Here is a 16,461-nt window from a genome sequence, read left to right as displayed (position 1 = left end):
ATTAGCGAAGTAGTTGTAAGCGTTAGATTTAAGCAGTAGTTGTAAGCGTTAGGTTTAAGCAGTACTGTAGGAGGCAGACGCGGAAAGGAGAGTTCGCGACCACGGAAGACACATAAACAGGCATAAAAACGCCCAAACGAGGCCGCCGAACTCTCCTGCGAGCATGTGTGCGGGCGTCTGCGTGAGCGGCGACGGTGTTGTGACCGCCCGGACAACAAACGGTAGCGACCGCGAGAACGAGCGGCGGACGTTAGGCCATTTACCCTAACGTCCAAATCGCGTAGGAAAAGATCGAGAACGTTCGATGAAGGCGCGAATAAAAGGACTCGTCCGCGCGGCGACGGGCAGTCGCGAAAGAACGAGCACGCGGTTTAGACGAACGATACGATACGACACGATCCGATACGATTTAATCACGATAACGACAAACGGCTACGAACACGGAATACGAATACGGAACACGGATTAGGTCTTCTTGTATATTCTTTCGGCGCGCGAACTATTTGGTGTAATCGTCTTGTTGTATTGTATTTATCGACCTACTCTTCTGACAATAAAGTGGTTAATTAAAAATACTGCTCTTACAGTACTTGTAAACGTTAGATTTAAGATTACGTCAGCGGAAGCTGAGGCGGGCGGAATGTTCGGGCTCAATCGTCAGCCGAGTGAGCCCGACAGAGAAACGGGAGCAACGACCGCCCGACCGTAAGGACCGCCACGGTCCCCAAACAAGCGAGCGCGCACGCCAACGGTCGCCCGCACCGGGCGAATTCGAACAGAGGTCGCGCCTCGAGAAGACGGTTACCGCCGAACCGTTCGGCAACGCTACCCCGCGACACCCTTCCCCCGTCGGGAAGGCCCGGGTGATATACACCCCGCGCACCGACGCGCACTTCGAATTCGAGCTGTAATTCTCTCGCGAACCGAAGCGCGCCTAAGCACTTTTACGAACGCAACTCTCGAACGGCCAAGTATCGCGATCCTTTCACGCGATTCACGCTGCGGCCGAAAGCACGCCGAGTGCACCAGTACCCTCGCGCCTCCGCGAACTGTACATACGCTGTAAATAGTTAAATACATGGCTTGTGTTGTGTTGCGTAAGTGACTGTTTCTTTCGTGCACGTCCCTCCGTTACACCGGCAATTCCCGTCCCGAACGACGGAACATAGATAATGGTAATAATGGTATTTCATTCATAACTTACCACGTGATTTTTAATATACTTGGTTTTTTTTTATAACTGTATTAGAATATTCGGCAAACATGTGTACAATCTTTATTTGTATTAAAATTTAAAATAATATAAGTTTCACGTTGATAAACTTAAATGATAATATTTCTGGAATTCTAAAGTATTTGTTCATAATGAAGTTACATATGTATAGATAATGTGGCGGACCCCTTGGAGAAGGGTTGATCGGACCCAAGTAGGAGCGTCGTCCGCGGGCTGGGACCTTGGACGCATTTGGTCGCCAGGCCCAAGCTCTTCCCGAGCGCACACTTAGTCGCCGGAAGTCTGTTCCTACCTGCGGTGCACATTTGGCGACCAGGTTCGGGGTTTTTCCTTGGCGTGCACATTTGGCCGCCAACCCTTGACTTTCGCCAGGACACGGATGTGCGGTGCAAAGACACGAACTTTCTCCAAGGGGCACGTACAGGAAGCGACATCCCCACTCCAGAAGTTTCCTTGTTCGAAGGAAATTCCTGGAGGCACGGGGAATAGATATAAGCGCGGATTCTGACGGATGACGGGGGTCAGTCAGTTGTCGTCAGTCTTCGTCAGTCGTCGTCAGTCGTCGTCAGTCGTCGTCAGTTGTCGTGAGTTGTTTGTAGTCATCCGTCCTAGTATTAACAAGTTCCGTAGCGTTGACATTTTGTCGCGTCGTTATTTGTTGTTTTATTTGTTCCTTGTTACGTTGTTGAATTTTTGTTGTTTTATTAATAAATGGTTATTGTTGTATTGGGTGAATCCTTCACTTAACACCCCAACATCACACTACCAAAGATAATATCATTAAAATATCCTTAAGGAGTTACATACACCTAGAAGGTATAAAAATAAGGTAAATTATGACAATTTTTTAGGGAGTGATATTTTTATTAACTGTTATATGATTTCAAAAATACTACCGCAATTCTTACCTGAAACGAATGAACCAATAAATGGTTTATTGGTTTTCCTGTGGGAATACAAAGAGGTTCTCTTTTAACATTTTGCTTCTTCACAAATTTCCTCAACTATCGTTAACCTTATATGTATCCCCTGTTTGTATCGCGATAACTCGCTTGCCCGATTCTTTTCGAACCCGCACGATAAAGTCGGCTCACGGGCCGCCCGAAACGCTCGGGCCGTCCGACATGTGTGATGTATCGAGATAATATTGAGATTTGTAGAAGACTGAGCTCTGAGTGCTTTTTGTATGAAACATTTGTTGGTCACACCAACGGAAATGTCTGTATGATAATGAAAAATGAATAATAATTGAAAACTTTCAAGCTTTCAAACAAGAGTAATCCATAATTTTTGAATCATTGAATTTTATTACATTTGACGAAATAACAAAAATGTGTTATTACTGTATTATTTAAAAAATTAAAAATATTCAAACAAAAATAAGTATTATATTTTAGAAAGTTACTGACTAGAATCAATTAACCATATGGATATGTGGCTTGCAATTATATTTATCTATTAACCAGTTAAGCGCGTTTGACATGTATGCGCGTCATCCAAAATTCTATTGCGGTGCGGTTAACGTTAATGAATTGTTAATGTCTTATCAAATAAAACGGTATGATGCCGGGCCGTGAAAGTCTCAAATCTCCAAAAATGTAATTCTTTCTCATTTTGCTTTCAGTTTATATTCCTTTTTACCCGATAAGTTGTACCGTTGTAGTTCTAAGTTATAGCTCTAAACCCGTGGGCACCGAGACGCCTCCGCCGACAACGTGCCGATGCAGGGTACCGTAGCCAGTAATAAGACGCGTCCGCCGCAAACACCATAGCCGTTAAGCCGTACCGTAGCCAGTAAGCCGCATCCGCCGTGCATTCCATAGTCGCTAAGTCACGCCTAGCGTGGCCATTGTAAATATTAGTCCGTAAGGAAATACACATAATACTCAGCCGAAACCCGTCTCCTGTCACGGTCCGATAAGACAAGACAACAACCCTCGCAACACGTCACCAGGCTCAAGTTCACGACTGACTGAACGCCCAACACTTTGAACCATTAAACAGTCCCAAACCTTTGTACCTCAAACAAAATTACCTGTTAATATATAAGACCCCAAACTCATGTATCCAGCAGTCGACGATTACCTGTGCTACGGCACGCCTTGCCGATCCAAGTTTTCAAATAAAAGCAAGGTTGTATTCCCGAAATCTTTAAGTATCGAATCGCGAAAGTGAAACACGGCGTTGTTTCACGAAACCAGCCATTTCACCGTAACACTCCTCATTCGCGGTTCAGGGACCCCGGACGGCCGACTGAGCCGGCACGCTCTCCTGCACCGCCGATCGTTACAAGTCTGTTACGTATGGAGACGTTCTCCACGTTCATTTCGATTAGAATTTCTAATCTCTTTTCTGAGAACGAAAAGCGTCCCAACAGGCCCCTTTTATTAACGAAAGATACTGTATGCCTTCTTTATATCAAAATCTCTAGACACTCCCTTCTGGCATCCGTTAATCAATATTCTGATAGGAAATTGCCCGGATAACCTTCATTAACCCCTTTCAACGAAAATCTAGCTGAGGCCTGCTCTTCATTAGAAGTGACAAAAAATGTGACTGTGACCCTACGCGACATTAAATCTTAAACAGAGTACCCCTTTCATTTTCAAGGTATATAAACCCGTTCATTTTCATCCTCTTTGGTTCAGTTGAGAAGCGGTTCAGTTGAGATTCAGACGCGGTTTAGTACTCGTGCAGTCACGTCGCGTCAATTCTAGTGAGATAGGATTAAAGCCTCTTTCGAATCAAATTCGTAACCTTATAGATTCCGTTAGTTCGGTATATGTTCTATTTGGCATTCAACAATCGCTCTCCAACCCCGCATTGCCAGTGCGTCAACACCGTGCATCATAGGTAACAATTTCTCCAATTGTACACTTATTACATTCACTCGCGACACAAACAACTATATTTGTAATTATTTGAATTCAGAATATATTTGTCTTGTTTGTTAACTCGCGTAATCTACAACCTCTAATTATTGCCTAATATCCTAATCTAATAATTGAACGTTCCCACATGATAAAATCTTACCGCTCGGATTGTATCAATTAAATTATATATAAGTTACGAGGCTTACTAATCTTAAATTCAAATCAACAAAGATTTCTTCAACCTAGTGGCTCCCCGATACCACATTGGGTGCGTCCACGAAAACTATACCATCTTAGCGGATCCCCGATTTCGCATTGGGTTCTTCCGTATCCTAGCAGCTCCCTGATTTTGCATCGGGTCCGTCTGTGAGTTTTCCACCTTCCTTTCATATCGGGTTCACCGCGTGTCCAACCTAGTGTTACGTATGGAGACGTTCTCCACGTTTATTTCGATTAGAATTTCTAATCTCTTTTCTGAGAACGAAAAGCGTCCCAACAGGCCCCTTTTATTAACGAAAGATACTGTATGCCTTCTTTATACCAAAATCTCTAAACACTCCCTTCTGGCATCCGTTAATCAATATTCTGATAGGAAATAGCCCGGATAACCTTCATTAACCCCTTTCAACGAAAATCTAACTGAGCCCTGCTTTTCATTAGAAGTGACAAAAAATGTGACTGTGACCCTACGCGATATCAAATCTTAAACAGAGTACCCCTTTCATTTTCAAGGTATATAAACCCATTCGTTTTCATCCTCTTCGGTTAGTCGAGAAGCGGTTCAGTCAAGATTCAGAAACGGTTCCGTAACGTTATAGTAATCGTGCAGTCACGTCGCGTTACAGAGTCAAGTCTAGTGAGATCGGGTTAAAGTCCCTTTCGAATCAATTCATAACCTTATAGATTCCGTTAGTTCGGTATATATTCTATTTGGCATTCAACAATCGCCATCTAACCCCGCATTGCCAGTGCGTCAACACCGTGCAACATAGGTAAACAATTCCTCTAATTGTACATTTATTATATTCATTCGCGACACAAACAACAACACTTGTAGTAATTTCAATTCAGAATAAATTGTCTTGTTTGTTAACTCGCGTACCCTTAATTATTGCCTAAAATCCTAATATAATAATTGAACGTTCCCACACGATACAATCTAACCGCTCGGATTGTATCAATTAAATTATATAGAAGTTACGAGGCTTACTAATACTTAAATTCGATTCAACGAAGATTTCTCCAACCTAGTGGCTCCTCGATTTCGCATTGAGTGCGTCCACGAAATTATACCATCCTAGGCGGAACCCCGATTTCGCATTGGGTTCTTCCGCATCCTAGCAGCTCCCTGATTTCGCATCAGGTGCGTCCGCGCTCTTATACAACCTCCTTTCGTATCGGGTTCGCCGCGTGTTCCCTAGTGACTCCTCGATTTCGCATCGGGTGCGTGCACGAAGTTTCATCCTCCTAGTAGCTCCTCGATTTCGCATCGGGTGCGTCTGCGTTTGACACCAACCTCCCAGAGGTTCCCTGATTTCGCATCAGGTGCGTCCTCGACGTCAACTATCCTAGCGGCTCCTCGATTTCGCATCGGGTGCGTCCGCGTACCTAACTAACAATTGAAACCATATTCCTGGGGTAAAAATCCCCTCGCCGGCCTCTCGCGCTGCTCATAGCCCTGGCTCGTAACACTAGTGACTCCCCGATTTCGCATTGGGTACGTTCGCGAAGTTTCATCCTCCTAGTGGCTCCTCGGTTTCGCATCGGGTGCGTCTGCGTTTGACTCCAACCTCCCAGAGGTTCCCTGATTTCGCATCAGGTGCGTCCTCGACGTCAACTATCCTAGCGGGTCCCCGATTTCGCATTGGGTGCGTCCGCGTACCTAACTAACAAATTGAAACCATATTCCTGGGGTAACACCCCCTCGTCGGCCTCTCGCGTTGCTCGCAGCCCTGGCTCGTAACAAGTCTATACAATAATTCTTCCTAACAAAGATAATAAACTTTTTATTTGAATGTAACAATATATTATCGAATGATTCAACTGTGAGCTAGCACGAAGTTCGAATGTTTAAACAATCCATAAAACTGGTCTGGGTTAGGCCTTTACACTGTTAAGAGCCGCTGAATGATCGTCAACGCAGTGTACAAAAACGACCAAAAACTGGCCAAGCATTAAAAACACTAGAAAAAGATTAAAAGCCTTTCTAAAAAATACCGTATCCGAAGGTTTTTGAGGTCGCTGATCACGGATTCAATGTTAGATTAACATTTTAATTAACCGTTCGTGAAGAAAAAATGAAATATTTATGTAAAAAGTGATATTGCATATTTATGTAAGAATATAAACGTTTTTCTATCTATGAACATTCGTTTCAACATCACATTGAAACATCAATGTTTTTGAATACTTTTTGAAATCTCTTTATTTCGTGTTTCATCCTGAGAATCGGAATCAATACATTGATCTTCTACTGATGCATCCGTTAGTAGTTGTAAAACTTCAGATGGTATTTGTTTCTTAGAGATTTTATGTTGAATATCACTCAGTGAAATACATGGATCCGAATGTACCATCATCCTGTCAAATGTGTCCTCATTTGTTTTAATTCGTAACATCTTTCGACTGTATTTTGCTGTATATTTTTTAAATGATTTGTTTAAAATTTCCAGAACTTCTTCTGAATAGGTACCAATGGGTAAGATACAGTTTTTGACTACATAAGGTCCATGTATCCAAATCTTGTGTACTGATGGTGGCCTGTAGAACCAAGGATAGAAAAAATAATGAATAATTTTGTCGACTCGATATAATATTTTTTGAATGATTTATAATTGACATTTATAATTGACTGTAAAAATGTCCATATAGCATGCACTGTATCATATAGCCGTTTTATTAACCTTTAGCACTCAAATGACGACTGTGAGGCGCCACTAAAAATTGCTGTATCATTATTCAAAATATTTTTTACATTATTAAATTTGTTTGTATTTAATAGATTACTAATACTTCAGTATCGTACGAGTAAATTGCACCATTTTCGTATATATATATATTTTCGTATATATATAGAAGGGAAATATTCTAGGTCGGGAGAAATGTTTCGTTTTGGAGATAAAATAGCTTCGAGTGCAAAGGGTTAAAAACCTTAAAAGTAAATATAAAATTGCATAAGTTTCCTTATGTATTAGGTTCATGATGGCTTTTTGGATAACAACATAGAATCCTCAATTTAAAAATATTGTTAAATATATAGAAATTAGACTCCAGGAGTAGTATTGTGTCTACAATATACTCATTAGTTAAATCCGACCGCAAGCACACAATCATATAGGTATCCTCCCAGATAGCACGCGACGTCTTAAAGACGTCCATTTTACGTCTGAAAGTCTTACGTCTGGAAAAGGCGACGCCTTATTTCAGACTTAAAAACGACGTCTTATTTCAGACGTCTTTAAGACGTAAAAACGACGTCTTATTTCAGACGTCTTTAAGACGTCTTAAAAACGTCTTTTTGGAGTTGTCATTTTTACGTCTAAAATAAAACGTCTTTAAGACGTCTTTTTCGAGACGTTTCATTTCAGAGGTCTTATAAAAAATCTTTAAGACATCGCTGTCTTTTTCAAGATTAAATATTTCGGTTCTTCATAACTGTTTTAAACAGAACCGATAAATATAAGAGTTGGAAACTTATTTTCAGAACCATTTCGCTCCCTGATTCAAATAAAATGGGTAATCTTCCATTACCACCCATTGAGGTGTTACCCGCTGGTGTTGCACGCGACACGCTGCTACCTGAGCAACCTGCTTCAGCTACTAATAAAACAATAAACGGCATACAGGGTTTTCTCGATCTAAAACGCGGGTCTGGCCGGGAACAATGATCGGCCAGGAAATTCTATTGTTTCATTAACTGCCAAACGTGGATAAAGAACAGCGAAGCTCGAGGGCATGGGTTTTCCCCAAGGTTCTGTGCGAGTCCGGCTGTAGCTGGCTTTCGCACCGAGCAGCAAAACTAGCAATAAACACCCAGTATTTCTCTGCTGCAAGAACGGGCCTTTTTGTCGAGTTGTTTTGAATTAGAAAATGAATGATTGAAATATATTATTTATTATATATATATTATATTATATAAGAACTGTAGTTTTTAAAACTATTTTTTACTTTCTGTGAACAATATTTTTTAGTGTTGGTGTTAACTTTTAAAACATAAACGCATGCTTTTCTGTGTAAAAAAAGAGATATTGTACATACATAGTGCAAATTAAAAAGTACTAACATATGATAGTTATATTTCAGATGTTAGTTTTATTTCGGTATTTATTTCAGACGTTAAAACCACGTCTTGAAAAAGACGTCTTTAGGGGAGTCGTATCGTCGTCATTTATTTCAATAATTCATCATAGATTTGAAGATACGAATTTTGGCCACGAACTCGGCCGAATTCGCCACTGTGCGATGGCTGGCAACTTGAGGTTGTACTCACACCCGATGGGGAGCTTTCGTTGACACATGTTTAGAAAGTTAGGGGTCTTTACTGTGGACGATATCTTGTTCTTAAGGGATTTGGCCGCGGAGTGGGGATGGGCGAGGGTGTCTTCTAGGGGTGTGAGTGACTTCTCATTACTTATCGTGGAACCATCCCGAGACGTATTCGGCACTTTAAGTAATTTTGCGAGTGAATCGATCTGGGAGCAGGAGCAAGTGTGTACGGTTCCGAGAGGACGCATGCCGTGGCCCCCATAGAATATCGTAGTTTTATGTTTATGGCGTATTTTCATGTTGTCTCCAGATGTCGTTGGAGGCCCTTTTCCGATTTCATACTGTCCTTCGATACTTTAGAAGAATGCTAATCCTCGAGTGTCGTATACGGCACTCGAAGATTCTAGCTGACAGTATTGGAAAGGTGGCCATAAAGTCAATCCGTGGGCCCGTCCTTTAGAATTTCCATGCGCTTCGGAGGGTCCCGGATTCGGACTTTCGCAGGCCTGATGGTTACCATCAGCGGCCAGCGGCCAAGGGTCCGCATCCCTTGTGCCACACGTGCAAAACACTTGCGGTGTTTTCGGCACGTCGCGTACTTCCCGTTATTACCTACTCGAGGTACCCTCGGACCCGTGTTCCGAGAAATCGTTCGTCCCCTTGGCCATCGGGACCGTAACCAGGCCAAGGGCCATAAATCCGCGGCGGGCCATGCAGGCCCGCGTCGTCGCGCTGCTTCGGGGTAACGTCACTCGCGAATTTTCGGCCGTCTTCGGCATTTTTCGGAAAGGAATGTTTTTCCCCCAAACGGGCCTTATCGAGGCATTCCGCAAGGTGACTTGCGAACTTACTCCGAAGCAGTGAGGCAGAAAGGAAAAAACCGTCGTACCGGACATATCGAAACAGCTATCGGCTACCATCGTATAATACAAATTAACTATCGGTTAATACACATTAAGGTTCCCAACCTCTAGAATTGTTACAACCGCGGATCCACACAAACAAGTCGCCCAATGTTAGTTCGGCCGGCGACCAAGCGCGGGATAAAATCTAGTCGAAATAAATACGTTATTTTAAAACAACGTGTATCCGTTTTTTATCCTCGGCACGAACTCATAACAAAGTGTGTGAAGTGAGAACAACATAATTCCACATCGTCATTCTTGTAATATCCAGACAAGTAAGTATTTTTATTGCTACTATTTGTTATCGTTCATGTTTTTGCTTATGCTCTTCCGCTATATTTGTTACATTGATATAACTTCTCTTAATTTTCGTATATATCTCTTTAATTAATGTTTAAATTAGTATGTTTTCTTATAAACCATGCCACAGAAATTTTCACTGTATTTTTCAATTCTAGGCAAGCAAACAATGGAAACTGTAACGTGGACGGTGGTTCAGTTCACCGAAGATGGCAGCGTGGAGGCAGTGCCAACAAAGTGGTTAGAGGGCGAAAATTGTTACTGGCCACCACTGCAACGGGGTCGTTTGATGACCGCAATAAAAAAAAATGGAGGCCAGTAACAATTTATGGACCAAGTACAAGGTCAAGATTTTTAGAAACAGCACTTTCGGTAAGTTACAATTATTATACACTCTAAATGTACAATTGAAATAATAACGCTTGTAACGCTTTCGTTTAATGCTTCTAGATGACTACATGAAGGCCAGAAACAAGGCAAAGGCCGCAGAGGAGACGAGCGATCTGCAATCGGAGGCAGAGTCACCATTGCAGAGAAGAAAGAGGCCAGCATTTACATTAGAAGACAGTACTTCCTCTGACGAGACAGCAGTTTTCTACCCTGCTCCAGATTTGAAAAAACAGAGGAACATAGGTATGTAAATTCAAAAGGAAGCACTCTATAAAACATTATATATTACATTCATAGTTATAAATCATTCTGGTCCTGTAATTGGTATATCGTTTTAATCAAAATATATTTTATTTTCAGCCGCTTGTTCGCACTCTGTTGGCGAGGAATCGCAGGTAGAGGGGCAAGACGATGAGATACATTACGATAAGCAGTGTAGTATTGGTAAGTTAAGAAAAATATTTTAGAGATAAATAAGTTCGCTTTAAAAAATATAATATCTAACAAACAATTAATAGGAGAGCAAACGGAAAATAACTGCTGCAAGGGGTGCCAAGAAAGAGATGGAATGTTAAAAACACTAATAGAGCATAACCATTTAACGAGAGCTCTGCTCACAGAAGTATTAGCAGAGGTGCGAGCGCTGAAGGAGACAACACACATCAATAACGCAGGAGGATCACGCAGCGTGTCGTTTCTCAACAAATTCCCGAATTTAAAATTCCCGCTAAAATCGTTAGAAGAGGTAACGTTGCTTCAAGAAATTCTAAGCAATCCGGAGGAATTTGATTATGGAGTAAGTACAATTTACAGATGTAATAAATAAACTAAAAGTAATTGATCTTTCATTTTCATTTAGTTAACAGAATGTCCTATTAATAAAATTTTATTTTAGGTTACGGAAATGTCTAAAATAGGCGGAGACAATATGTTATTCCTTTGTGAAGAGAGTACTGACGACCCTCCTAACCAATGAAGTTGCTCTGCAGTACAGTTGGATGGGGAGGAAAAGGAAGAAACCCTTCCACTGCTCCAAGATCGCGGAGCTCGTAATGTGTAATTCTTACCCTTAATTTGGTGTTACCATAATAACGATGATTCGTATGCAAATCACTAAAAAAAGAAATTCTTATTCAAGGTGCTGCAGAAAGGGCCAATATCCACGGCAGTAAGAGAAATTCAGAAACGTCAATACAATTATGGCTGAAGAGGGCGTCCGACCGCATAAACGTTACTAATAAGCTATTTTAAGTTTAATTTTAATATTAGTTGTAACTGTAATTTTCTTTCTGATTTCAATTTCAATTTCAATTTCAATTTCAATTTCAATTTCAATTTCAATTTCAATTTCAATTTCAATTTCAATTTCAATTTCAATTTCAATTTCAATTTCAATTTCAATTTCAATTTCAATTTCAATTTCAATTTCAATTTCAATTTCAATTTCAATTTCAATTTCAATTTCAATTTCAATTTCAATTTCAATTTCAATTTCAATTTCAATTTCAATTTCAATTTCAATTTCAATTTCAATTTCAATTTCAATTTCAATTTCAATTTCAATTTCAATTTCAATTTCAATTTCAATTTCAATTTCAATTTCAATTTCAATTTCAATTTCAATTTCAATTTCAATTTCAATTTCAATTTCAATTTCAATTTCAATTTCAATTTCAATTTCAATTTCAATTTCAATTTCAATTTCAATTTCAATTTCAATTTCAATTTCAATTTCAATTTCAATTTCAATTTCAATTTCAATTTCAATTTCAATTTCAATTTCAATTTCAATTTCAATTTCAATTTCAATTTCAATTTCAATTTCAATTTCAATTTCAATTCTAAGTTCAATTCTAAGTTCAAGTTTTATATATAAAACTATTCATTATAATGAACAAAATCAATATTTTGAACTCGTTCTTCTCGCAATTTGTTTTTTTCCCTCCTAATCCCTTTTCGCATGACTTATGTCATATCTATATTTGTTTGCATTTTAATTAACATTTATGGACGTCTTAAAGACGTCTGTTTTCAGACGTCTTACAGAAGTCTGCTTCGAGACGTCTTAAAGACGTCTAACAGACGTTTAAAAGACATCTTTAAGACATACAGTTTTGTAACAAAGACGTTCCAGAGACGTTCCACAGGCGTTCGGAAGCCGTTCGTAGGACATTCAAGGCGTCTTTTTAGGGCGTCTGAATGTCCACCGACAGACGTCTTTAAGACGTCTGTGTGCTATCTGGGCTGCTGTCTTGCATTTCAAAGTAAAACATAAATTTCTTTTCTGGCGCAATCATGTGCATGATTGTCTTTTAGAATATTGTTTCAGACATATTCAAACTATACAAATATTGTATAGTTCGTTTGTATAGTATTGTATAGTACATTTCAAATTATACAGTAAGGAGAAAAACTGAACACACATACGACATTTTAACAAAAATAATTTTGTATTCAATATTTGCATGTAGAATACAAAAGAAACAAAATACTTGGTATTATCTACAATCTTTTAGCTTTTCAAAACAAACTTAACATTTGTGATATTATTATTATTTCGCTTCATACAACTTTTTTCGTGAGGTCGGTTTTGCATCGCAACTAATTTTGAGTAAATATTTCAGATTTTCGTACACTTAGTATTTCGTCCATGAACCTTTAACCTTGATAATTGCCTGAATACGTTTAGGCATACTTAATACTACATTTTCGCAATATTCTGGTGTAATAGAATACCACTGTTCCTGCACTCTTTGCCACAAATCAGTTATCGTTGTTGGGGGAGCACTATATTTATTCTGTAACTTCAATTTTAAGTATGCCCAGACATTTTCAATCGGGTTTATGTCTGGACTTTGAGCAGGCCATTCCATGGTTTGAAATGGTTGAGTTTGCAGCCAATTCTTTACGCTCTTCGCACAATGCCCAGGAGCGTTATCATGTTGGAATACGACATCACACTCTGGTACCGGCATATTTTCACTTGTTTCCAGTAAATTTTTTTCTAAAATATCCTTATACGTATACTGGTTCACCGTACCTTCTATTCGATGTAGTGAACCTACACCGTACGCCGTAATGCACCCCCACACCATAAGTGAACCACCACCAAATTGTATTGTTTGCTTCACATGACGCGGTAAAAGAGGTTCGCCTTGCTTCTTCCAACACCAAGAACGTCCATCCGATGAAATTCGATTGATTTTAGATTCGTCGGAAAAAAATTACTTTTTCTATTGCTCTATATTCCAGCTTAAATATTTTCTTGCAAACCTCACACGGGCCTCGACATTCTTTTTTGATAGAGCAGGTTTTTTTCTTCTCAATTGCTGTAAAATTGACTTCTTTTAATGCCCTTCGAGCCGTCCACCTACTAATTTTCTTTCCAACATCGCTTTCGAATAACTTTGCAGCCATTGATGCCGTCGTTGTAATTTCTGAAGTAATGTAACTCGTCAATCTTCTCTTCTCCTGACAAGATAATAATTTTGGACGGTCTCCAAACGATGCAGGGACCTTACTACAGTATTTTTTCCGTATCTTATGTACAACTCCCTGACTGACGACAAATTTTCTAGCAATTGCTAACTCGCGTTGATAAACCCGATTTTAATTGGAAAATAATATTATTCTTCATATCTTTAGATAATGGCTTCATGATGTTATATTGATGCGTGTTAACGCATGAACAACGATAAACTAATAACTACTGCACTCCTGGTCGTGGCATTGACCGTGGGACTACCAAGTTGTTTACAAAATCTGTGTTTATAGTTCCTAATCCCGAGAATCTTAGTGCGGTGCAAAACCAACTACACGAAAAAAAATTGTATAAAGCGAAATAATAATAATATCACAAATGTTAAGTTTGTTTTGAAAAGCCAAAAGATTGTAGATAATACCAAGTATTTTGTTTCTTTTGTATTCTACACGCAAATTGTTTGGGATTGGCTGCGCGTGACGACAGATCTCGCACGCGAGATCCACCGCGCCGCCCCACTATTGGCGGGTGCTCGTGTCGCCGCGAGATCGACGGTCGATCGACGGCGAGTCGTGCCATAGGCTGTCGCCGCCGGATCGATTATCGACGCGATAATAGACATTCTATTGGCCCGGGTTCAAATTCGGCAAGTCATCGTTCCGGCGGTGATAGGAAACCGCTCGCGGCTCGCCAAAGATCAGATCGTTTGTTCATCTCTCAACGTCAACATCGCGAAATAGTTCTCAAATCGTAAAATAGTAGCTCAGACGTCGCGCGTCGTGGGACCGGTCTAGCTATATCATTTCGGTTCGGGATTCTCCTCAGCTCAGCGGAGAATAATCATAAACTCTCTCTGTTTCATACATTTATTGTAACCTGAAGTCCAACCGGTGGGCTTCACATTGTACATATTCCTTGTAAATTTACTCAGTGTAAGTGACGGCCGTTCGACGGTAGAATAAAGTGCTCGTCCCGTACAGCAGAGTTAATTCTCCGTCTCAATCCGTAACACAAATATTGAATAAAAAATTATTTTTGTTAAAATGTCGTATGTGTGTTCAGTTTTGCTCCTTACTGTATACATGCTCATCCATATTCACGAAAGTAATTTTAACATTAAAACTGCATTATTTAGTCATCAAGGTACAATTCAATAACAAAATTAAATTCAAAACTGTACAGATTTAACATAATATGAAGAAACAAGCATTACAATACACAGTATTTGAACAAAGAAAAACAGAACCATAGATATAATTTAGCAATGTTAAAATTAATTTTTGAAGCGAACTTTTATTGTTCCTTATACTTTGAACTATTACTTTGTTACTTGGAAAAATTGTCCTGTGGCCAGCTTTTGGCCGTTTTTGCATCACTGTGCGTCATGTCCCGTGCGACACGACTCGTCGGGAATTGCGTGTCACGCAACGGGTCGATACGTCCCGGGCAGACCTGGGCAAAATTTCGAGAAAAAATATTTAAAATACTATTTCAAATAATATAATTTAATGTGGTTCAAATAAAATACTACTTTAAATAGAACGAAAAATTTCGGCAAAGAAAGTATTTTTATTTTGATAACCAGATACATAAAATAAAATATTTTAATGTTGTATTTCAAATATTGTTACGGCGTAGCAATAAGAAAAAACCGTTAGCTCGTAAATTAATGCAAGACCATCTTCACGGCCTTCTGCGATGCAGATGTCGAAGAAACGGTTGGGCTTTATGACCCCCGCAATATACTTCGAAACGGCCAAAAAGGTGATTGCCGTTAACGGCTATACCTGTGATGTATACGAACTGGGAAAATCCCAGCAATAGTCCGCCCCCATAAGGAGCGTCCTCCAACGACAACCCCACCACTTAAAATTAGGGAAAACCAACCCCCGCCAACGTGGTTCGTAGACCACCAAAAAATCGTGAGACTCTCGAAAACCGCCACAGAGTACGCATCAAAGTTCCAACGCGCAGTCCAATACTCTTTAAGTCAGATTCAGTTACCATAGTCATTCTATTTCCTGTAGTTCACCTTTGTTAAAAATATAGTTCTGTTTAGTTATCCATTTCCACTGACTCAATTCACTATCCACCACTTTCAACTAGTCATTCGCAGTTAAGTCAGCGTGTGACGGGAGCATACCGCGAAAGGTTCCCTTTCAAAACGATTCACACTTCGCTCACGCCCTAACAAATATGCATTTCAAATATTTCCTTACAATGAAAATAAGTTGAGCTACGAGTTAAAATCATAAATTATAATTTTTATGAAAAGAAACTATAGTAGTTAACAAAATATTATTTGTAGCTTAATTACGAATATTTGCATGTAACATGTTGATAAACAGACGACAATGTCGTAATAACATTACACGCAACAAAATATCAGAAAAGTATAAGTTCCTATCAACTATTTCAAATACTATTTTACACAGCCCTACAAAATAAGTCTCACTATTTTCAATATTTTCCGAATAAAATACTGTAACCGTACAGGTTACATATTGATACACCCCATATATCGAACGTCGATGTCGACCCCATCATAACGCTCCGTGACGTAACCCGCGAGTCCTGACGGAGAAAAGGACCGCGAGATATCGCGACACTTGTCGCAATGCGCACGCATCGATCCCCACTCGATACCGATCGAAGGAGGTCCATGCGTGCCGCAGATAGATCACTCTACATCTGGAAGCGGTTCTAGCCACACGCGTCTCGCGAAGTGTCCCGTCGGCGAAACACGGTACGCGATCGAGGGGTCAAAACCGACCCGATAGAACAGGCAAACCG

At 39.9% G+C, this 16,461-nt stretch overlaps 1 protein-coding gene and 1 long non-coding RNA gene across 3 annotated transcripts in view; one reads left to right on the top strand and one right to left on the bottom strand.

Annotated features, from left to right (window-relative positions):
* The window catches only part of LOC143360360 (uncharacterized), a 277,601-nt gene that overhangs the window by 186,383 nt on the left and 74,757 nt on the right, over positions 1–16,461 (bottom strand). Inside the window, exon 1 of one of the 2 annotated variants that reach the window (XM_076799128.1) lies at positions 14,991–15,056. The exons of the other annotated variant lie outside the window; for it this stretch is intronic. Within the exon in view, the coding sequence (XP_076655243.1) occupies positions 14,991–15,041 (51 nt within the window). The 5' untranslated portion in view covers positions 15,042–15,056. Of the gene's footprint in view, positions 1–14,990; positions 15,057–16,461 lie in introns of those variants that run through there. 2 annotated transcript variants of the gene reach the window in all.
* Positions 10,077–10,438, top strand: LOC143360300 (uncharacterized). Its single transcript, XR_013083243.1, has 2 exons — positions 10,077–10,169; positions 10,248–10,438. It is a non-coding gene; the product is annotated as an uncharacterized LOC143360300 (long non-coding RNA).

Source organism: Halictus rubicundus, chromosome 13 (genome assembly GCF_050948215.1).
Source record: "Halictus rubicundus isolate RS-2024b chromosome 13, iyHalRubi1_principal, whole genome shotgun sequence".
NCBI classification, from domain to species: domain Eukaryota; kingdom Metazoa; phylum Arthropoda; class Insecta; order Hymenoptera; family Halictidae; genus Halictus; species Halictus rubicundus.
This window is presented reverse-complemented; position numbering and strand designations above follow the sequence as displayed.